General features: G+C 40.2%; 1 protein-coding gene across 1 annotated transcript in view; it reads left to right on the top strand.

Annotated features, from left to right (window-relative positions):
* The window catches only part of thsd7ba (thrombospondin, type I, domain containing 7Ba), a 448905-nt gene that overhangs the window by 61284 nt on the left and 362696 nt on the right, over nucleotides 1-24925 (top strand). The window contains exons 4-5 of the mRNA XM_052026976.1: nucleotides 15615-15770; nucleotides 23020-23223. Of these exons, the coding sequence (XP_051882936.1) occupies nucleotides 15615-15770; nucleotides 23020-23223 (360 nt within the window). The remainder of the gene's footprint in view (nucleotides 1-15614; nucleotides 15771-23019; nucleotides 23224-24925) is intronic.

Here is a 24925-nt window from a genome sequence, read left to right as displayed (position 1 = left end):
ATGGAGGGAAATAAACAGCCAACGTTTCGGGCCGAGACCCTTCATCAGGACTGGAAAGGAAGAGGGCAGAAATCAGAATAAGAAGGTGGGGGGGGGGGAGGGGGAGGAGCACACGCAGCAGGTGATAGATGAATTCAGGTGATAGGCGAGTCCAGGCGAGAGGGGGAAGGAAGGAGGGTGGGGGAAGGGGGAGATGGAAGAAGCTGAGAGGTGATAGGTAGAAGAAGCAAAATAGGTAGAAGCGGGAGAATATTCCTTTCATTATTGAGCTAAGATTTTTAGCTCATTAGAGATTAGATTATTGATGGAACCAGTGACTGTGTGAGACAGAGTTAACTGCAGAAAAGGATCTAAAGGTTTGCAAATCTATCATACTTGCCAGACCCAAACTAGAAATGTTGGAGGACCATCAGAAAGGAACATCAGCATGGTGTATTCCAACACACTCTGCACATGCAATGGAGCAGGAGACAAAAGCAGAAAAAGGGAAAGTACAGCCAATGTTCGCTTGATTCCATGACTAGGAAGATCAGGGACCACATGGATACCTGCAGATCTCCAGAAAGACACCAATCAAAAAGAAAACTTCACTCTCATTGTCTCATTTGTCTATGCAAAAGTTGAGCCAGATCCATTTCAACAAGAAGAGGAAATGTACTAAGACGATTAACTTTAAAATTTTCAGAAGATAAACTTTATCAAAAACATCTATAAAGTGATAGTTATCTATGGGGTCAAAGAATAGTTTATCATGTGTTGCATCCCAGAGGTGTTTCTCACAGACAACAGAATGCAGTTTGCAGCAAACAAGTTTATGAGCTTTACAAAGGACTGGCAGTCTGATCTTTAAACAACATCATCCTGCTTTTCACAGAGTAAAGGAAAGATAGAAATGAAGCTGACCAAGGAGTAATTGAAGAAGGCTAAGCAATTGCAGTAAAAGACCCATTCAAGCATCCTCAACTTGCACAGCATTCCAAGTGAGGGAATGAAGAGTAGTTCTATGCAGAGTCTATTGTGTAAGACAGACTTGAACTTTACTTCCAATAACAGAATGGCTGCTGGAAGTGTAAGAATTGTAGGAAGGCAACTGGAGGTAGCCAAAAGAAGACAGGTACACAACTACAACCAAGGTAGCAAAGACCTGCCATTGCTAAGCTGGAGACACAGTGAGGATGAAGCCTACATAGACTGTCATCAGCCTTAACAGAAGATAATGGTGATGACACATACCATATCCAAGATCTTGAGAGAAGTGGACATCCTTTATCAGAGAAACAAGCACCATCTTAGGAGGACCACTGGAGAGGTTTATTTGACCACAGAGGATAACAAGATAGCAAAACTTGTAATATTAACTCAGCAAAGTGGGAATTTCACAGTTGGATAGCATGCTTCTGGAGAACTACATTGGTTTAGAACTAGATGAGGAAGGACATTTTGTGAGCTGAACTATCTTGAGGACTTTGTGTCCAAGTAAGACACACAGAAAATGACTATGCCCTTTATCTTTCACTATTAAAGGAATGATGCAATATAGATATGTGATTTTGGCCTGTAGTCAGTAATTGCATCTTAAATGCTGTCACCCTGTTAAGTGTTGTTCAATTTGACTAAATCTGGGTTAATGATCCAATACAATTTGGTGAAGAAAATTTCAGAAGGAGGCTTCATAAAAATATGCAACTGTAAGGATGTCAACTGACTCTTTAAGCGGTTTTATAATTAAAATAAGCTTGTAGATAGTTTAAAGTATTGACTAATTTCAATATCTTAGAGAGTCAATAAGGGAGATACTGAAGCAATCATGCTTTGAAGTTGTGTAGTCCAAGGCTTTGCACCATGGGAAAGGGAATATCCATGGAGGAGCGGCGAGGGTAGAAGTGTGATTGTCATAGGAGATTCCATAGTCAGGTTTTGTACAGGCTGCCAATATGGTGTGTTGTCTCCTTGATATCAGCTTGTATAGGCTGTCAATGTAATGTGTTGCCTCCTTGACATCAGGATGAAGCATGGATAGGATGCAAAGTATTCTTTGAGGGTTGAAGGAGGGAGATGGGCTAGAATTCATTGAAGCAAGTACATAGTGAAGTAACAAACTGAGATCCTGCAGAGAAAGTAAATTATGAAGAAAGGCCTCAAAGGTGGTGATCTCTGGATTACTTAAGTGCTACGTGTGAGTGAGAATAAAATGAGGACAAGCAAACAAAAATCAACCAACCAACCAATGGTAAGTTAATTGGTACAATTACAAAGCAGAAGAAAAATGGGAAAAGTTGCACAAAGTTAGCATTAGGGTAAAAAGTTTTGGATGAAGCAGATTCAGAGAGACTACAGTGAAGACAAGGGGAATGGTTATGTGAAATGGACATAATGTGAATAAAAGTGGTGGCTTGCAGGTGCATTAGCAGTGTGAGAATATGATGTTGTGGTGATAGCTGAAACATGTCTCAGAAGAGGGCACCACTGGGTATTTCTGCATGCAAGAAAAGAGAAAAATGAAGTGGATGACAGTACTGATTAAGGAAAATATTAAGGTGCTGAATGGAGAAGATGTTCTTGAAAATTGACTAGTACTGTATCAAGAAACAAGTTGGGCACTATCATACCACTGGGAGTATGTAATCTGTATAGGGCACCAAATAAGATAAGATATCTTTATTAGTCACATGTACATCGAAACACACAGTGAAATACATCTTTTGCATAGAGTGCTCTGGGGGCCAGCCTGCAAGTGAGAGGAAAGTAGAGGAGCAAATCTGCAAGGTAAATTGCAGTGATATTCAAGGATAGTTGAAAGCTGATATTGGAGATCATTGATTAACCCAGTATTAATTGGATTAGCATTAGAGTGAAGGGTCAAGAAGAGAAGGAATTTCTGACATGTATTCAGGAGAACTTCCTCAGTCAGTTTCTTTTCAGCCCAATGAGGAAATAGCAGGGTTGAGCTGTGAATAATTGGCAGAGGGAGGAAGAACATTTGAGGAAGATGGTCATCATAACCTAACGTTTAGATTGGTGATGGGAAAGAACAATGGGTAATCTTAAATAGAACTTCTTAAATGGAAGAGGGCTAACTTCAATGAGATGAGAAGGGATCGGGTTAGTAGAAGTGGAACCAAAAAATGGCAGGTAAGATTTTAACAGAACAATAAGTGACTTTTAAAAAAGAGATGAATCAAGTATAGGCAAGGTACATTCTTCTTACAAACAGGTGAGGTAGAGGAACAAAAGCTTGAGCTCCCTGAATAATAAAACAGGATTGAAAAAAAAATGGAATGTGGATAGTGTACTACATTCTTTTTTGAACATTGTTGTGGAGCAAAAGAAGCATTCACTTGAATCTGTACCTCGGTCAAACAGAAATGTTTTTGTTTGAATGATCTTCATGGTGTAGTGCACAGACTATCTCTAATGGTACAAAAATCATCATTTTTAGATATACATTGAGACTTGAAATACAGCTTCACCAATGTGTAACAATTTAGTTATCAACATTGAACGAACTGGGTGCCTAAAGGTGTATGCAGTTGTTTCTGACGTTGCCCCCACTGCTCGATTAGCTCATTCCTGTGGCCACATGACCGGACCTCATAATGTGGTATGCCTTTGTTCTATCCCAGACCTCTAGTTACCATGGGGAAATCTGGGAATCAGCTCTGTTGCTGTGGAGACAGCTAGAGCTGACTTCATTATTTCTAAATATGATACAACAGAAGTTTTCCTGGGGATTGGTGGAGAACAAGTTATCTCCAAAAAGACTTATTTCATGCAGTTGGTCTTGTCAGCTCACCTACCTAAAACATGTCTGACTTCAGAAAGCATATGTCTTATAATATGCAAGTTAACTGGACATTGCTAATTCCTCATGTCATGATGCACACTTCAACATGAAATCTGGTTCCTTATTACCATAATGAGAACTCCTAATATACTTCTGAAGTACCTTTGCCTGTGATAGTGACAGACCATTTTCTGCTAAGATTTGTGTATATATCTAAAGCAGTATCACTACTGTGTTTACAGTGGTTGGTCAGTGATTTCTCTTGGACAATTAGATCATGGATCTTGCAAATTTAAAGTAGATATTTAAATATAGCAAACTTTTCCCCTCCCATCTAATAGAACATTATAGAGTTGGTGAAGTCTCCTAAGTTATTGATTGAATTAAAACACAGCCTAAGTGTTTTTTTTCAGTGTTGGTGCACAGCTTTGTTCAATTTATGGTGCTGATACGTTCAAAATGCAATTTGGTTTAGTAGCATGAAGTACCATTTAGTGCCAATTAATAAACCTGAATGAACACATTTTAATGAGTTTCTGACTGTCATCATAGAGGAAATAGCATTGTGTGGGTCAATGAAAATCAAGGCCCTGTCCTTCATACTCCTAAACAGAAAACATTCATCATGGGCTGTTAAAAGGAATGTATATGAAGTCAGTGTACATTCAACACATCTGAGTAATACTGCAATCTGTGTTGTGATGAAAAATAACACTGAAAGGAAGAAGTACATTTCAGGAAAACAGCAGCCTTTTTATTATCTGGAAAATAAAATGACTGGCACATGAGTAGTTGGTTCTTTATTGTCTGATCACACATTTCAAGAAAGGTGACGACCGAGATACCACTTAATTTCTGGTACCTGTTCAGTGTTGGCCCAGCTTGACTCGCTTGCATGGTTGGTAGGAAGATTGTTATAGGAAAGACTAAAAACACTGCAGGCACTGCCAGAAGACCATCTTTGTTAACAGTTATCTTGGTTATGACAACTGAATGACTGATGAATGGTCATTCTGGGTTTGAAGAGCAGCAGTGCAGGTAATATTAGAAATGGCACAGGTCCCATATTGAAAATGTTATGTACTCGGTCTGTTGGAGCAACTACATTAACATTGTTTCTGCCCTGCTTTGGTGATGCATCATGGCAAATAGGAGAGAATATAATTCTACTTCTGTGAGCTATTAAAGTGCACTCAATATCAAAAAAATTCAGAGCAGGCACATTCTTGCTGCAATATAAAAATAAAAAATTCTTCCCTTTGGGTATTCCAATATTTATTGCGGTACTGGAGCACTACAATTGTGCTAATGACAGTGGCAACAACATAGATTTATTTCAGGAACATTTTGCAAAGAAATGTGTGTTAAACATTCAGCTTTTGGTAAGTTAAACAATTCTTATCTGCCCTAAATCCCTAAATAAAGGAAGGCTCAAATCTGCATTATTTATATTTTAGGTATTGCTATTGTGATGACGACTGTGAAAATTAAATCAGGTCCTCTTTATTTTTGTTCCAAGTCTCCAATGATACTCTGGCAGTTGATGCATATTATAATTTTTGCAAGCTCATTAATTGCTCCATTCCTACACCTTATTTATGTGATGCCTGATTCCTTTGTGACCTACCATTGTGATTGCTTGAATGCAGACACTGGTTTGCAGTAATGACAGCTACTGTACTTGTTTTGCACAGAGATGCTTAAATTAGCTCAAAATTATACACAATCATATCAAAATGTTTTTTTTTGGCATGGTTAAGTTTGATCACAAGAAACCAATATTATTAACTTTCAGAACTGATGTTTTCTTTAACAACAACTTGCATTGTTATAGCATAACTAACATGGTAACAATCTTCCAAAATGCCGTATAGGAGCGTTATCAAATAAAACTTGATACTGAACCACATAAGGAGATAATAAGAGACATTCTTCAAAATAATAGGCTTTGTGGAGTAGTATAGTAGGCATTGGAGGAGATTGTGATAAAAGCCAGAGAGATTGAGGAAGGGAATTCCACAGCCTGGGGCCCTGACAGCTGAAGGCTGGTAGATGGACCTTGGTGTTTGCAGTGATGGGGTTTGAGCTGGTATAGGGATGTAGATGGCTAACATGAGGGGGCATAATTTTAAGGTGATTGGAAGAAGGTATAAGGGGGATGTCAGAGGTAAGTTTTTTACACAGAGAGTGATGGGTATGTGGAACCCACTGCCGGCAGAGGTTGTGGGGGCAGATACATTAGGGACATTTAAGAGACTCTTAGATAGCCATATGAATGATAGAGAAATGGAGGGCTATGTGGGAGGGAAGGGTTAGATAGAACTTGGAGCAGGATTAAATGTTGGCACAACATCATGGACTGAAGGGTCTGAACTGTGCTGTAATGTTCTATGTTCTATGTGTACTAGTATAGTGAGGGGCAAAGTAGTGGATGGATTTGAAAGCAAGGATAAAAATTATAAAAAGGAGGCATTGCAGGACTGGGAAATATGTGTGTCAACTAGCACAGGCCGGCAACTAAAGAGGATGATTTGAGTCTGGTTGGTGATAGCATAGTGTCGAATAGGCTCACATTTAAAACTGGTCAGAAGAATGTCAGAATAGTCAAGTCAAGAGATAACAACTGGTGAGTTGAGACGAGGGCTGAGTCAGGAGGCGGAAGTAGGTGATCTCTGCGTAGTTGGCAACATCTCAGATTCAGATATGACATCAGTGTAAGGAAACTCTGGTTCAGCCTTGTACAGTTTTCAGGGAGAGGGAGCTGGCAGCTAGAGAATGGAGTTTATGATTGGGATTGAAGCTGATTGTGATCCTGTGGTATATAGTTGATGGTAATTTTTGACCTTACAATGCTGTATGTCAGGCAAGCAAAGTGACAAATTGGAGATGGTAGTAAGGTCAAGAGAGACATTGTAACCAGACATATATTTGGATGGGTAGCATATAGTCGAGATATTGAACCAGTGAAGAATTAATCACTGGGAGATCCCTGAGGTACAGGAAGGGAAAGGGAAGCAACTCAAGGTGATACTCTGGTTATTAGCGAATAAAGAAGAATAGAACCAGACGAGGTCAGCCATATCTACTTAGACAACTGAGGCTGATGTCAAAGGATTTAAAAAGATCTAGTGATTGGGACAGAAGGCATATCACTGCTGGCTTTGAGGTCTGTTTCAAAACAATGACAGTGGCAATAGTGTATAAGAAGGGCATCAGACCTAGAGTTTTGGGAAAGGTGAATACAGCTTTCAGATTTAGTTATACTGGGGATGTAGCATCTGGGTCTTCTGTGACTTTGGTGTGAAGTGTTGAACAAACTTGCCGAGACTCAGGACCACCAGCAGTCATAACTGTTTATTCAAATGGTTTCTTCAGACTGACTCTGGAAGCTGTTATAAACAATATCATAACCCACAGAACAGTCAACCACTAGACACTGTATTTACAGAGCTAACAGTTTTAAAGCAACAATTACCCTTTCACAACTATTAGACCCAAATAACTAAAAACACCTTTTTAAAAATTTAAGCACTAAATTAATCAGAAACAATTAAAAACTTAAATAATCTAAATAAAGTGAATTAAATAAAAATGAAATTAAAAATATAACAGAAAATGCTGGCAAATCTCAGCAGGTCAGGCTGTGGAAAGAGAAACAGAGTTAACATTTCATGTCAGAAACCTCTCGTCAGAATGAGAAAGAGAGAGAATAAATTAGTTTTAAGTTGTAGTGAGAGTGGAGGAGAGAAGGCTTAATTTCAAAAATGAAATCAACTTGTTCTCTTCACTACTGTTTCTTCCATTGATTTCAGCGAAATAGCTCTGATAGCAACAAACTTAAACTGGTGTGGGCTCAAATGGGAAATATGAGGAACTCCATGCTTCCCTGTGTGACTCCATGAGGAATCCTATATCACATTTCAGGTGTCCCAAGAACAGCAATTTGCTGAAGTACTTTTGCCCAGTTAGCTGGCAGATCTGAGTAAACCTGCCAGCTTTGAAACAAAAGACTGGGGTCATTATTTTGGCTCATTGAGCTTAATAATTTCATTAGGCACAACACTTATACTGTTTGAATTAGAAATTGTGCAGAAAGGTGAGAGTTCAGTCGGATAAGGACTGAACAACATTTAACCAAAAAGAATCAGCAAGAATAATGAAAATCTTTTATATCTAATTTTACAAAAATCATTTACACATTAGCATACTGACTCCATTTTCCAAACTGAAGGTAAGCTAAAATGAACCTAAAATATTAGCATGCAGATCACCTTCCAACCAATGGTAATATTTCTGCCAAGAACTGTCATGATCCTCAAGGAAAAAGGGTTTAAGCTTTTTTTTGTAATTGGACTTTCCACTGATAAAGTTTTTATTTGCACATTTAGGTATCTCACTATAGAGTTAGGCCTGCATTCTGGTGTTGAAGGCACTACTTAGACTGTAGAAAATAGCAGATCTTGCCTTAATAAATTCATCTCAGCCTCTCATCTTTAGAGGTCTCTGCAGGCTTGCTGCATATATCCCAGAAAATGCATTTTAAAATAGATCAGGTGTGGAGAAAAAGGGATATGCTTTATGTTTTGTTTTCACTATCCCTTTACCTCTCCAAGGTCTGCTTCCTCCTGGGTGAAGGGTGTTGGGGTGGTGCTGGTGGTGGTGGGTTGGTGGAGGGAGGGTGGGTGGAAGTTAAAATTATCTGGATGTGGTGGCATCTTATGTTCGCAATTGAAATAGAGACAATAGAGAAATGTACTGTCAGTCACACCTGTAGGCAGTGCTGCTTTAAGTGGCTGGGACTTAGGTTTCACCCATAATTTATATCATATAACTAACCTCTACATACTGGATTTTGCCTCCTTCTATGGGAAGACAACTGTTGTCTCAATCCCTGTTTGCTGTAGCTGAAAGAGGCACATTTTAAATAAGCTGTGTATTTTGAAGAAATAGACTTTGCTGTGTATATTATTGATTGTCCTATGTTCCACTCAATCTCCTGTATATTAACTGATTCACCTGTGTGATGGTGAAACCATATTAAATAGGGAACAGAAGAAATTGGAGGGCTTTGAAATTGTTCTTTTCCTGGCCTGCATTTATTTTGGGTTTGATGCTTACAGTGGCTAAGAAGTGTGGTAAGAGGGCTAGGCTGCAGGTGAGACTGAAGCAGCATGGGTTCAAGTCCTCCCTCCCCAGCACACTACCAGCTAATGTCAAGTCCATTGAGAACAAAGTTGATGAACTAAGAGCGATGAAAAATTCTATGATGCTGGAGGAACTCAGCAGACCAGGCAGCATCCCTGGAGAAAAGCAGGCAGTCAACGTTTCGGGTCAGGACCCTTCTTCAGGACTGAAGATAGGAAAAGGGGAAGCCGAATATATAGGAGGGAAAGTCAGAGCAGTGATAGGTGGACAAACAAAGGTGAGAAAAAAACCATAGAACCATAGAACAATACAGCGCAATACAGGCCCTTCGGCCCACCATGTGGTGCCGCCCTTCAAACCACACCTAAAACTATCTAACCCCTTCCTCCCACATATCCCTCTATCTTAAATTCCTCCATATGCATATATAACAATTTCTTGAACTTGTCCAATGTATCAGCCTCCACCACCACCCCAGGCAGCGCATTCCATGCGCCAAGCACTCTCTGGGTGAAAAGCCTCCCTCTGACATCTTCCCTGAACTTCCCACCCATTACCTTAAAGCCATGTCCTCTTGTTTTGAGCATTGGTGTCCTGGGAAAGAGGCGCTGGCTGTCCACTCTATCTATTCCTCTCAATATCTTGTATGCCTCTATCATGTCTCCCCTCATCCTCCTTCTCTCTAATGAGAACAGCCCTAGCTCCTTTAGTCTCTCCCCATAATCCATACTCTATAATCCAGGCAGCATCCTGGTAAATCTCCCCTGCACCCTTTCCAACGCCTCCACATCCTTCCTATAATGAGGCAACCAGAACTGGATACAGTACTCTAAGTGTGGCCTAACCAGAGTTTTGTAAAGCTGCATCATCACTTTGTGGCTCTTAAACTCAATCCCCCGATTTATGAAAGTTAACATCCCATAAGCTTTCTTATCTACCTGTGAGGTAACTTTCAGTGATCTGTGGATATGAACCCCAGATCCCTCTGCTCCTCCACACTGCCCAGAATCTTGCCATTTATCTTGTAGTCTGCCTTGGAGTTTTTCGTTCCAAAGTGTACAACCTCACACTTCCCTGGATTGAACTCCATCTGCCACTTGTCAGCCCAGCTCTGGATCCTATCAATATCCCTCTGCAAGCTTCGACAGCCCTCCACACTATCCACAACACCACCAATCTTTGTGTCATCTGCAAACTTGCTAACCCAGCCTTCCACCCCCTCATCTAAGTCGTTAATAAATATCACAAAAAGTAGAGGTCCCAGAACCGATCCCTGCGGGACACCACTAGTCACAGCCCTCCAATCCGAATGCACTCCCTCCACCACAACCCTCTGTTTTCTACAGGCAAGCCAATTCTGAATCCACACAGCCAAGCCTCCCTGGATCCCTTGGTCTCTGACCTTCTGAAGAAGCCTACCATGTGGAACCTTGTCAAATGCCTTACTAAAATCCATGTAGACCACATCCACTGCACTACGTTCATCAATCTTCCTGGTCACTTCCTCAAAGAACCCTATCAGGCTCGTGAGGCAAGATCTTCCCTTCACAAAGCCATGTTGGCTGTCCATAATCAGTCCATGATTCTCTAAATGCTCATAGATCCTGTCTCTTAGAATCCTTTCTAACAGCTTACCCACCACAGATGTAAGGCTCACTGGTCTGTAATTCCCTGGACTATCCCTACTACCTTTTTTGAATAAGGGGACAACATTCGCCACCCTCCAATCCTCTGGTACCATCCCCGTGGACAACAAGGACTCAAAGATCCTAACCAACGGTTCAGCAATCTTCTCTCTCACCTCCCGAAGCAGCCTGGGGAATATTCCGTCAGGCCCCGGGGACTTATCTGTCCTAATATTTTCTAACAACTCCAACACATCCTCTCTCTTAATATCTACATACTTTACCCTTACCAACACTGTCCTCAGCTTCATCAAGACCCCTCTCCTTGGTGAATACTGAAGAGAAGTATTCATTGAGAACCTCACCCACTTCCACAGTTTCCAGGCACATCCTCCCACCTTTGTCTTTAATTGGACCAACCTTTACCCTAGCCATCCTTCTGCTCTTTACGTACGAGAAAAAACCCTTGGGATTCTCCTTAACCCTACTCACCAAAGCCTTTTCATGTCCCCTTCTCGCTCTCCTCAGCTCTTTCTTAAGCTCCTTCCTTGCTACTCTATATTCCTCACAAGCCCTGTCCGATCCTTGCTGCTTACACCTTATGTATGCTGCCCTCTTCCTCCTAACTAGTTGTTCCACCTCTCTCGTCACCCATGGTTCCTTCACCCTTCCATTCCTTCTCTGCTTCACTGGGACAAATTTATCCCTAACATCCTGCAAAAGATCCCTGAACATGGACCACATCTCCATAGTACATTTCCCTTCAAAAATGTCATCCCAATTTATACTCCCAAGTTCTCGCCTTATAGACTCATAATTCGCCTTTCCCCAATTAAATATCTTCCTGTCCTCTTTGCTCTTATCCCTGTCCATGACAATTCTAAAGGTTATGGAACAACGGTCACTGTCCCCCAAATGCTCACCCATGGATAGATCTGTCACCTGTCCTGGTTCATTACCTAAAACTAGATCTAATATGGCATTCCCTCTAGTCGACCTGTCGACATACTGTGTCAGGAATCTGTCCTGGACACACTTAACAAACTGCGCCCTGTCTAAACCCTTGGCACTAAGTAAGTACCAATCAATATTTGGAAAGTTGAAGTCTCCCATTATAATAACTCTGTTATTTTCGCATCTTTCCAAAAGCTGCTCCCAATCTGCTCCTCAGTATCCTTACTCCTACCGGGGTGCCAGTAGAATACTCCCAGGAGGGTAACTTTCCCTTTCTTGTTCCTAACTTCCACCCATATTGACTCTAGAGAGGATCCTTCTACATTATCTACCCATTCTGCGGCTGTAACTGTGTCCCTGACTAGTATCACCACCCCTCCTCCTCTTCTCCCCCCCTCCCTATCCCTTTTAAAACACTGAAAACCAGGAATATTCAATATCCATTCCTGCCCTGATGCCAGCCATGTCTCTGTAATAGCCACAATATCATTGTCCCATGTACTTATCCAAGCTCTCAGTTCATCTCCCTTATTCCTGATGTTTCTTGCATTTAAGTAAATGCACTTTAGCCCATCCACCTTACTACTTTTATAGCCTGTACTCTGCTTCTCCTTCCTCAAAGCCTCTCTACCTGTCAGATCTGACTTTTCCCCATCCCCTTCTTCCTCTGACCTACTCCTCCGGTTCCCTTCCCCCTCGCAATCTAGTTTAAACCCTCCTGAACCACCCTAGCAAACCTGGCTGCAAGGATATTAGCCCCCCTCAGGTTCGGGTGTAACCCATCCTCTCTGTATAGGTCCCACCTTCCCCAGAAGAGATCCCAATGATCCAAAAATCTAAAACCCTCCCTCCTGCACCAACTTCTCAGCCACGCATTTATCTGCCATCTCCTCCTATTCTTACCTTCACTATCTCATGGCACTGGCAGCAATCCCTAGATCGCTACCCTCGAGGTCCTGTCCTTTAGCCTTCTGCCTAGCTCCCTAAACTCACTTTTCAGGACCTCATCCCTCTTCCCACCTATGTCGTTGGTACCAACATGAACCACGACTTCTCGCTGTTCTCCCTCCTGCTCTAGAATCCTGTGGTCCCGATCAGTGACATCCTGGACCCTAGAACCTGGGAGGCAACGTACCAACCGGGATTCATGCTCACTGCCACAGAACCTCCTATCTGTTTCCCTGACTATCGAGTCCCCTATCACTACCGCCTTCCTCTTCTCCTCCTTTCCCCTCTGAGCAGCAGGACTGGTGCCAGTACCATAGACCTGGCTACTGCTGCTAGGCCCCGGCAGGTCATCTCCCTCAACAGCCTCCAAAGCGGAAAACCTGTTGCTGAAGGGAACAGCCTCCGGGGTCCTCTGCGCTATCTGCCTGTTTGTTTTCTTTTTCCTTTTCCCTCCCCTGACAGTCACCATTCTATCTACTTCCTGGGCTCCAGTAGTACCTGCTTTAAGGGGGGTGACCATCTCCTTATGTCCAGTATATGCAAAACTGTCCCCCTCCCTGACGCTGCGCAGTGTTTGAAGCTGCGACTCCAGCTCATCAGTTGTGAGCCGAAGTTCCTCCAGCCTCAAGCACTTACTGCAGATGTGTAGAAGAAAGAGAGATAGGCTAGGAAAGGGAAGAAAAGAAGAGGCATGTTTGGCGGGGTGTTGGGGTTTTTTTGGGGGGATTACTTAAAGTGGGAGAATTCAATGTTCATGCCATTAAGTTGCAAGGTTCTAAGACGGAAAATGAGTTTGCTCTTGGCCAAGATCCAAGATGGAAAATGAGATGCTGTTCCTCCAGTTTGCGCTTGGAGGAGACTGACCTACCAAAGAGAACTGAGGGACTGCTGTGTGCTATGTCTCACCATAACGTGGCTAACACCTACTTCACCTGACTGCACCATACAATCAGAGAGTTTCTCAATTCACCAGATGGACCGTACAGTGTTCTGTCTGTACAGTGGAGGGGTCTGCTTCCTAATCAACAACTCATGGTGGTCAGACATGGTCCTGGCGAGTTCCTGCTCACCCAGCTTGGAATATTTAACGGTGAAGTACCACCCATACTATCTGCCACGGGACTTCACTTCAGCTATCCTAATGACAGTCTACATCTCACCCCAGGTGGACATGAAGCCTGCACTCAATGAACCACAGTATGCTCTATAATCAACAACCTTGAAACAAGATACACTAAGGCCCTCTTCATCATAGCTGGCGACTTCAACCAGGCTAACTTCAAGAGTGTGTTACCAAAATACTACCGGCATGTCTCCTGTCCCACAATGGGCCCAAACACCCTTGACTATTGCTACACAACCATCAAAGATGCCTACCGAGCCACCCCCCCCCCCCCCCCACCCATGTTACCAAAATACTACCGGCATGTCTCCTGTCCCACAATGGGCCCAAACACCCTTGACCATTGCTACACAACCATCAAAGATGCCTACCGAGCCACCCCCCCCCCCACCCACACTTTGGTAAATCAGACCACCAGGCTGTGCTCCTTTCCCTGCATTCAAAAAGAAGCTGAAACATGAGGATCCAGTACAGGAAGTCCTACAGTGCTGGTCTGAGGAAATAGATGAGCTTCTATGCAACTGTTTGAGTCCATGTTCAAAGACTCAGCAGCCAGTCTAGATGAGTATGTTACCACCGTCACGGACTTTATCAGTAAGTGTGTTGAGGACCATGTAGCAAAGAGGACAATCCGGGTGTCCCCAAACCGGAAACCATGGATGAACCGAGAGATGCACTCCCTACTGAAGTCCAGGACCACGGCGTTAAATCAGGTGACCCTGACCTTTATAGGAAATTGAGATACGACCTCTGTAAAGCTATCAGAGATGCCAAGAGATGATACCAGTCCAAAATCGAGTCCCAGACCAGTTATCAGTTGTGGCAGGGTTTACATGCTATAATGGGCTTCAAAACAAAGTCAGGCAGCATTGCCGTTAACAGCGCATCCCTTCTCAATGAGCTCAATGTATTCTATGCACGTTTGGAATGTCACCACCCACCCTGACAGCCTCCAATGTACCTGAACCCACAGACGCCGTTGTGTAAGATCAGTCTTCTGGAGAGTGCCCATGGAAAGCACCTGGTCCGCATGATGTTCCTGGCCATGTTCTTAGATCCTCTGCAGATTAGCTGATGGGGGTATTTTCAGACATTTTTAACCTCTTCCTGCTTCAATCTGAGGTTCCCATTTGCTTTAAGAAGACCACTATCATCCTGGTACTTAAGAAAAACAAGGTAATGTGCCTTAAAGACGACCGACCAATGCCTCTGACATCCACCATCATGAAGTGCTTCAAGAGGCTGGTCATGGCACGCATTAACTCCAGCTTCCCGGACAACCTCGACCCACTGCAATCCACCTACCACCGAAACAGGTCTTCAGTGGATGCCATCTCCCTGGCCCTACACTCATCTCTGAAGCATTTGGATAGTAAAGACACCTACATTAGACTATTGTTTATTGATTACAGCTCCACCTTCAATCCTATAATTCCAAGCAAACTCATCTCCAAACTCCTAGACCTGGGACTCAACACCTCCTTTTGCAACTGGATCCTTGATTTCCTGACCAATTAACCATCCACAATCATTAAGGACAGACAGCAACATCTCCACCACAATTATCCTCATCACTGGTGCCCCACGAGGTTGTGTCCTCAGCTCCCTACTCTACTCCGTATACACTCACGACTGTGTGGCCAGATTCTGCTCTAACTCCATCTACAAGTTTGCAGATGATGCCACCATAGTGGGCCGTATCTCAAATAATGATAAGTCGGAGTACAGGAAGGAGATTGAGCAACTAGTGACATGATGTCATGACAACATCAATGTCAGCAAAACAAAAGAGCTAGTCATTGACTTCAGGAAGTGGGGCAGTGCACATGCTTCTTTTTATGTCAATGGTGCTGAGTTTGAAAAGGTTGAGAGCTTCATGTTCCTAGGAGTGAACCTCACCAATAGCCTGTTCTAGTCAAACCATGTTGATGCCACATTGTCCTTGAGCCTCATACGGCAAATTTTCACATTGATTAATCAAGGACATTTAGCAATATTGAATTAATAAAAATAAACTGATTATGTTTTATTTCAGTGTCTAGACCAGTGGACCACAGCCTGTGTACAGAACCACCACCAGTTACTTCACAGCTTTGCAACATTGCCTGTCCAGTGGAATGCTTAGTTTCAGCCTGGTCTTCATGGAGACCCTGCATGCCGGAGAACTGTGAAGATCCTCAAAAAAATAGAGGTATTTATTTTTATTTTGTTGATTTTATACAATTAGATTCTTCTGATTTCAGTGACAAAGTTTTTATTTGAATATTTTGATGTTTTACTGGTAGCATTATGCTTGTTTCACATTGTAATTTCTATGTTAAGACCAATATTTATCAGGTACTTCCAGTTGTGATGAAATGCACCAGTGGTCTTAAGATGTGTGGTTAATAATGACGCTTTATTAAATAGAAATGTTAATATTTGTATCACTTTCAACATTTTTCTAATTTCTCTTTTTTTTGAATTTTATAGATTTAGATTGTTTTCCAGAAGAAAAGCTTTTCATCCCCTTAGCAAAGATACATTTCTTGCTCATTCGCCATTTAACACCTGTCATGCTCCATGAATGATGTGCACATTAACCAGCTGTAATTCAGAAGGAATTTATATAGTCGCAAAATAATTATCAGCAACCAACAGACCAAAGCAACATTTACAGAATGAAACTAGATATTTAATTGAACCTCGGGGATTTGTTATCCTCCTGCTTGGATAGACAAAAGGGTGTCAACAATATAAATTAGATTCATGGAATGCAGTGCAAATTACTTTGTTTATGGTATAACTGTCTGTTCTTCAGAATATTAAAATATTTAATGAATCAACAACATTTATTTTAAAGTTTCAAGGTTCCATGCTTTGCAACACTCTCTCTATGCAAGACATTGATATCCGTGTTTCTACTGACCTTTCTTCACGTCCAGTTTAGTAATATCTCAAATTTCTCATCCTGGCACTTCAATTTTTTTTGATGGACTCTCCTCTCTTTTTTGGAACTTTCACCAGTCTAAAAGATCATCCTGTAACTCTGATTTTGCTTTTATTTGTATCTCCCCTTCACCATTACTGGTGGCCATACCCAAACTTGCAGCTGTGGCATTTTCTCATTAATCCCTTCTGCTTTTGCCCCTATCTCCTTCTTTATTATCCTCCTTAAAATGTATCTTCTTTGGCTTAATAGCCGTTTAAAAATGGGAAGGTTCATGGCATGCTTTCTGAGCTACCTTGACTAACCACAAGCAAAATATTGTTGACTGGGAGATAGATAACAGCTTCATTACATTTCGAAGAGAAAGTTGAATACTGGATAAATTTTGGTTATTTTGATGGTCAAGTGTTCTTATAAAGAAAATAAACGTTTGGCATGGATTTTTTCTAATGGAGAAGTTGTGAAAGGTTCAATCTAACCCAGAACACATGAGATTAAATATGTCAATATGAGCAAACAAATTTGGTGCAGAAGTAAGTCACTTGGCCCTTTGAGTCTGCTCTACTGCTTAACATGATTATCACTGATCTAACTGTAACCTAAACTCTACATTCCCATCTACCCACAGTTACCTTGCATCGCCATTTTTTTTAAAATCAAGAACCTATCTACATCTGGCTTAAAAGTATTCAAAGACACTGCTTCCACCACCCTTTGAGGGAAAATTTCAAAGAATCACAACCCTCTGGAAGAATAAAAACTCACCTCCTGTCTGCCTTAAATGGGTGACCACTTATTTTAAAATCATGACACTTTGTTCCAGGTTCTTCCCCAAGGGGAAACATCCATTTCACATCCACACAGGCAAGACCTCTAAGGATGTTATATGCATCAATCAAATCTCCTCTCACATTTCTAAACTCCAGCTGATACATGTTTAGCCTTTTCTCATAAGACAACCTAACCACGTCTAGTATAAGCCTAGTAAACCTTGAAATTGCTACCAATGCATTAAGCTCCTTCCTTAAATAAGAAGAATAATATTGTACATAGTAATCCAGATCTGGTCTCATTAATACAATGTATAACTGAAGCATTAATTCCCTACTTTTGTATTCAATTCTTCTACCAATAAATGTACTTGCTATACCTGCTACTAGCTTTTTTTAAAAAATTGTGTGCTAGGACACCCAGGTCCCTTTGCGTTTCAGAGCTCTGCAATCTCTTACCATTTAGATGGTGTGCTTCTCTTTTGTTTGTTCTGCCAAGGTGAACAATTTCAAAGATTACTCCATTTACCAGATCTTTTCCCTCATGCTAAACTATTAATTTCCCTCTGTAGATTCCTTCTTAGTTTACTTTCTTTCCTATCTTTATGTAATCTTAACATTTAGTACCCACAGCTGAACTTAAGAATGGTTAATGAAGTTAAGAGTGATTAGGCTTAAGAAAACTAAAGGAAGTGCACTTCTCAGCCGTTGAATCAAGTAATATTTTTATGTCCTCTTGAATATGAGGCTGCTTCAGCTTTTGACCCTTGAGGGCTGAATTAAGATAACAATGATGTGAGGGGACTGGAGCAATGCCAGCAACAAGGATGATGGTGTAGGAAAATCTTGAGTTATTGAACAAATGTCAGAGGATGATGAAATATTGACAGTGACGTAAAGTAACTTGGGAGAAAACTAGATGGCAATGTAAGTATTTCTGTCCGGAATTAATATATTTATTTATTTAAGAGTGCATAGAGTCAGACTCTATCAAGTGGCTTGAAGATCTCCAAAGCATTGACAAATGATTAGCCAAAGTTTTCACAGACTGTTTCACAATGCATAAAATTAGACAAAGATGTTTGAAAGATAGGAAATTTCTTAACTTTAAAAATTAAAAATTTTGTGAAGTGGGGGCATAGGCAGATCACAATGGTCAATAAGAATGAAGTCAAATTACTGAGGCTGAAGTTGAAGGAGGAAAATGAGAGAAACTGGGCAGTTTTTTCTTTAGAAGAGGCAGGACATTGCAATCAAAAGTCACAACAAACAATTTTGGCAAGGGAGTAGAAGGAGTAAATAATAAAGGAACAAGAAGATGGCAAATGATGCTTTTTAATTCAGTTACAACATTTAACAGTGCAGTCTTGGAGACTAAAAGCAGACGTGCCTAATAATAGGTACATTTGTGTCACTCCCATTTAACCAGTACAATGATATAATTTTCTGTTCTGTTAGCTATTTCAGAAGAACAATTGGTTTGTTTACTTACTCACTATGACACGGAAGTAGGCCATTTGGTCCATTGGCCCATACTAGCTCTGAGCAGAACACTTCCATCAGTCCCAATTGCCTATTTATTTCCCAGTGGCTCTGAAACTTATTCTTTCTCACATGCCCATCAAATCTCCTTCGATTCTCTAATAATTTTCTTTTTCATATTCTTATTGTGTTTTCTCTATTGTTTGTTATCGTCTTCATTACTGTTAGTCTTAACTGTAAGTGTTAGTTTAGTTTTAATCTTGGAAATTTGACCCCAGTATTTTAGTTTCTTTGCTAAATCTCCTTCCATGTATTATGTTTACCCAGGCGGGTTTTGGAATGTTTTATTTATTTATTTATTTTATTTACAGCGTGGTAACAGGCCCTCTTGGCACAATGAGTCCGTGCCGCCCATTTTAAACCCCCAAATTAACCTACCCGTATGTCTTTAGAATGTGGGAGGAAGCTGGAGAACCCAGACGAAACCCACGCAGACACAGGAGAACATACAAACTCCTTACAGACAGCGACGGGAATCGAACCCCGATCGCTGGCGCTGTAAAATCTTTAGAATCATAAATTTTGCATTGATCATTTATTTGAATAATCATGATTATTGTGACAGGTTCAGGCTGTGATTTCAAAAAAAGCTCTTGTTTACTGTCCAATCATAGTGTACAAAGAAGGATTGGTAGACAAAGGAGAGGATGCTCCCTTGCCCTTCTGATTGGTGAATAGCAAAGTTAGTTCAGGAAATTCTGCTGACAGCTTTAGAATTTGATGGCTTCAAATGAACTGCTTGAGAGATATAAAGGACAATAACGATGCTCCAGCTGTTTGTGAAAATTTATAACTTCACTGCTGTGTATTGTTCAGCTGGCAATTGGTAGCCGTGAAATGGCATAATCTTAGTTTATGCATCTGTATATTTTAAAATAATTAGATGCTCATTACATTTGAGTTTTAAAATCTTTTGTATGCCAACTCTTTTGATACAATTTATTGTTTTATTTAACCTTTGCTTGAATTGATCCTTTCTATGTACTTGTATCCAATGGTTCAAATAAAAATAGGCCAAATATATTAAATAGCATTCCAGCAGTACTGTATGGGAGGTAAGAGTTAAATCTTTAAAACATGATGCTCATGAATTGCACATGTAAATTCAGTATGGAGATTGTTGTTTTATCATTCATGGGTTATTTAATGCTACTTGCCATGACTAGTGGATACTTCAAGCTGTAAATAAACTTGGATGATTTACCACTATGCTAATAGAAGCAAATTCTATCCAAATTGCTCATAAAACTTGAACTGCAACCAGAAAAGAGAGTGCAGAACCTACAAGGTGTGGGAGGAAATACCAATTTATAAAGCCTTCAGGAATTGTTTGCTTTAATAGAAAGATAATGGTTACACTTCTCCAGTGTCATGTAGGGATACTTTGTAGGGTGCTTGGAAGTTACCTATGCATAACTTCAGCAATTTTCAATTTTAATTCTTCTTGTTGGAAGTTAAAATAAAGCAATCGATGAAGTCACCATGCCAACATGTTGTACCGAAAAAAGTTCTCTGAATTAAGAAGAAAAACATCTCAAATATGTTTGCTATTAGAAATGAAAGTGGATGCAGGGTACATTTTGGAGAGTTAAAGGCTAACTAATTTCCTTTGAAAAGGAAAATCGCTTGTTACACCATAGGAGTAGCACACATCTTTGTGGCATAATGCAAGTTGACAAACTGACCTTCATAGTGCAAGCATCATTGAGGTTGAAGGTTTAAAAAGTAGTAATTGACACAGATTTTCCAAAGATTTTCTGTCTGAAATACCCTGAGAATAGTCACTGAAGTTTTGGCAACATGGAGTGCAATGGCAGCATGCAATTCCTGCAGTGGGAAATGTGTTAGGTTAGATTTGGTGCAGGGACAACAATTACAACCATTTTTGTAGACAGGAACAACTGCAAGGGACCAAGATAATTAATTGGTCATTTACAGTTTTTAAAATTCATTCAGATTACATTCAGCAGTTTTTTACAGTTGATTTAAATCTTAAAAAAAATTTGATTAATTTTAAATTGGTTTCGAAAGGTTTTGAATTATTCCCATTTAGCAGAACACCTGCATTCAGGTTGCAGGAGTGACCCTAAGCTTCAGTTGCCTACCACTTTAATTCATCATCCCACTCCCACTCTGACCTTTCTCTCGATGGTCTTCTATACTGTTACAATCAGGCCCAATGCAAGCTTTGGGAACAACGCCTCACCTCTTGTTTGAGCATGTTGCAGTCTTCCAGACTCGATAATAAATTCTGCAGCTGTAGGTAACTTGCTCTCTCTTTCTGTCTATATTAGAACTGGCCAATTCTCTCTGTCATCACTTTGGCTCTGCTTTTCTTTTTCTATTTTTATAGTCTGCCCTCTAGGCAGGTTCCACAACCTTAATATTAGCAACACATTACGCAGGCAAAGAAGTTTAATCTGATCTTAAATTAAATCGTGCTGTGGCTCCTTAACTTAGTGGTAATTTAACTGAAACTGTGGTAGATGCTGCACTTTATAAGGTTCTGCGGTGAGGACTGGGAAAACTATTGTAAAGAGGTTCTCACCAGTGGGGGAAGGGGTGAGAGTGGGAGGGGGTGGGAAGTGTGGTGTTGTTTACACGATAAATGCAAATGTAGTGAGTAACTGAATGGTGAGCACCAGTAGCTTATCATGGTCAAGGAATTTTAGGCTGATAACGTGGTCTCAGACCTTGACAGAAGTTGTGGAGTATCATCAGAAGCTTTTTTTTCTAGCAGGGCAGGCAAAGAAAAACTTATGACAGTGCATCTTTAATAAACAGAATTCAAATTCCTATTCCTATTGCAGTATCTATCTTACCTTCCCATTGTTGTTGACCTTCTCAGTGTTTGCAAGAATACAGTGGTCCTATAAAAGACTACAGCAAATTATCTCCAAAGTCACATTTATACATAGAACCATGACAGAAAACATGTGAACATAAAAGATTACCTTAGTACATCTCCTTTGTGACTATCTTCATTGTGCTTTTGGCTGTCCTTGTGCATCTCTGCGGTGTTCCCTCAATGGTTGTCACATGGCTTGTATGTCTCTGCTCTATTGCAGCAGCACAGGTGGCCCTACAGGATGACCTTAAGCAGCTGTGGGTCTGTAAAGCCTGGCTTCAGACTGTACTCTTGCAACAATTGGTAACTGTCTGGATTTGCAACAGTAAGTTAGAGTAAAAAGGGTAGTGGTATGAATGTTATCATCCCAAGGCAATGGAGTGGTGCTGCAAAGGGCCATTGCCTCTTCCCCTTGGAAGGTGCTGGAATAGAAGGAAGCACAAAAATAAGATGGGCACTATGAGATGAGTAAGAGATTCTGAAAGACCTAAAACAGGTGTAATTTATGCAATTTACCGAAGCAAGGGAGACCAAAAAAAATTATAGTCATCCGCATAAGCCTTTATGTGCATAATAGCCTTGATACTCCTTCATTGCACTTACAATTCTGAATTAAGAAATATTGAAACTAATTTCACAGTCTCTACAGCAATGGCATACTGAAACTGCAGACTTAACAAATCCAGTGACAAAAATGGTAGATCAAAATCCCTATTCAAATACATGTTCTGATTTTAATTCCAAGCACACTATTGTAATGAATCCTCTGTCAACCAACCAATCAACTGTTTATTCTTTCAAGAGTTGCCAACTAATGCTGCCACAATTTTGTTACATTGCTGTCCTTGCCTAATTTTATTTCCATAATGTGGAATTTGGATATTCCTGTCTGCAGCATATGCACTTCTGTGGGGTATTTATACAAAGTGTTCATTTTTTTCCTATGATACTTAGATGATCTTGATTGCAGTTACATTACAGTTGCTATTAATGCTTTTGTATATTAGCCTGAAGAATATTTATAACTGTGGCCTTAGGATTCGCATCTTACTTTTTATTAAAGCATTTATTCAACACAGCACTTTAAGTGGCACTTACAGTTCCAGTATCACCTGTTTCCTTAAATAAGTTATTGATAGTGGATATTTAATCAATAATTATGATACTGTCAATATCTTCAGAATTGACTTCAGAACTATCTTCAGAAGTCTTAGTTGTTGAATTGCGATACTTTTAACTTGTCTAAAACACTAATAGGTTGAGTAATGTAATTATCTTCCACTGGTTATTCTAAATACTATGTACTCTATCTTTGTTTACTCCACTAAATGGTAACCAATTCATATTATAGGGTTCAAGGTGAGAAGGCGCCATGTGGTTGGAGAGCCCACTGCCAGTGCTGGAAAATGTCCGCATCTTATTGAAGCCATTCTTTGTGAGGACCCAGTTTGCTATCATTGGGATCTTCTTGAAGAGGGCCTTTGCATGGCAGAAAATAATCGAACATGTGGGCAAGGTTTTTACAACCAAAGGATTTTGTGTAAGAATAATCAAGGTTAGTTGCAATCAGTTTGAAAATGCTCAGAGTTTAGCAAATATGGTTGTATGTTTTTCATTTCATTTATCCCTTAACATTCCTTTAGTTGTAAATTCTTCCATCTCAACTTGTTTTGTTTTGCAGTCCTCAAATTCAAACTTTACATGCACTTTGGTTTTAATGATGTTTTTGTTCCTGTCTTGTTGCTTATATTTTCTTTCAGTATCTAATTTATCAGCCAATCTCTCCGTCTGTGCTTCTTCCTATTTGCTTTTCCGAGACTGAATGTAAAATATATTCTCTAGATAATTTGCAGGCTCAAGGGGTTGGATGGCACATGGCTGCTCCTGTTTCTTATGCTCTTTGGAAAATACAGATAAACAAAATTGCAACCTATTACTTTGGGTACTCACATACGTTGAATTTCCTTTTGTGTTGATAAAATCCAATATCTATTAATTTGATCAAGTAGTGATTCAAAGCAATCTTGAATGTACTTCCTATTTTCTAAGTTGTTCATGGAAAACAATGATCATAGAGTAGGTTACATTTCACTTCCAGAATTACTCAATGTTTTGAGAAGGTTAATAGTTATTTCTTGGTCATAGGTCAAAAAATGTTTTCTATGCTTTCGACACTCCTATGTGCTTCCAAGTAGCCCAAGGAGTCGTATTAATGAAATATTTTGGTTATATTCTCAATATAGGTTGAACCTTCTTGAGAGACCTTAAAGAAGTATCTCATCATGAAATTCAAATGGGCATCCCATTAAGTGATTCCTTCAAGCTATGTGGTTTGACTCTAAAGAAATTTTGACAAAGATTAAAAATAATTTCTGCATATTTGTGTATTCTTGTTAAAGAGTGGAGAATGGGGGTAGAAGTTGCACTCAAAGAAAAGGCAAAGTTGAATAATGTCAAGTCACATAATGGAGTCTTTGGGCAAGGAGACAGGAATTGCAGCGCCACCAGTTTGTTGGCTGACAAACTCAATGTTCCAGTATATAATGTGGGTACGACAAGGTTTATTTAGCTTTCCATTTCAAAACAAATCTCCACATGATAGCAATGCTTCAGATTGACAGTGTTAGATTAATTGAATGTTCTCTACAGTATCCATTGTATCTGGAAATGCCTGTTATTGATATCTCAAAACAAAAATGTTCAATAATATGAATCATCTGCTTAAGGAATTACAAGGAAAAGCCGCTTTTTCACAAATTGCAGGTTGTTGGAATCAGCTAATCAGAAGTGTTGAAGGAAAGGATAGATGCTGTCAGAATTCATGTAACACCACTCTATCTCATTGACAGTTGCACACAAATTTCAATCAGAATAAGCTTTATGATAAATTCAGAGTCAGTTACAAGTTAATACTGTATATTTATTGTTTATCTGCTAAGAACTATACTGCTAATGTGCAACTTTAAAATAAAATATGCTTTTCTCATTAAACTTCCTGTTTCATAGCCAAATATTATCATGACAGCTATGGCAGGGTTTGCATGCCATTACTTCCTACAAGGTGAAACCTAACAGCATAAATGGCAATGATGCTTCATTCCCTGATGAGCTCAATGCCTTTTATGCACGCTTTGAAAGGGAGGATAACACTACACCCATGCGAATCCCCACAGCATCTGGCGACCCTGTGATCTCTGTCTCGGAGGTTGACATCAGAATCTCCTTCAAGGAGGTAAACTCTTGAAAGGCATCAGGCC

The sequence above is a fragment of the Pristis pectinata genome, chromosome 1, assembly GCF_009764475.1.
Source record: "Pristis pectinata isolate sPriPec2 chromosome 1, sPriPec2.1.pri, whole genome shotgun sequence".
NCBI lineage: Eukaryota > Metazoa > Chordata > Chondrichthyes > Rhinopristiformes > Pristidae > Pristis > Pristis pectinata.
The sequence above is the reverse complement of the archived record's forward strand: the minus strand, read 5'-3'. Positions and strand labels throughout refer to the sequence as shown.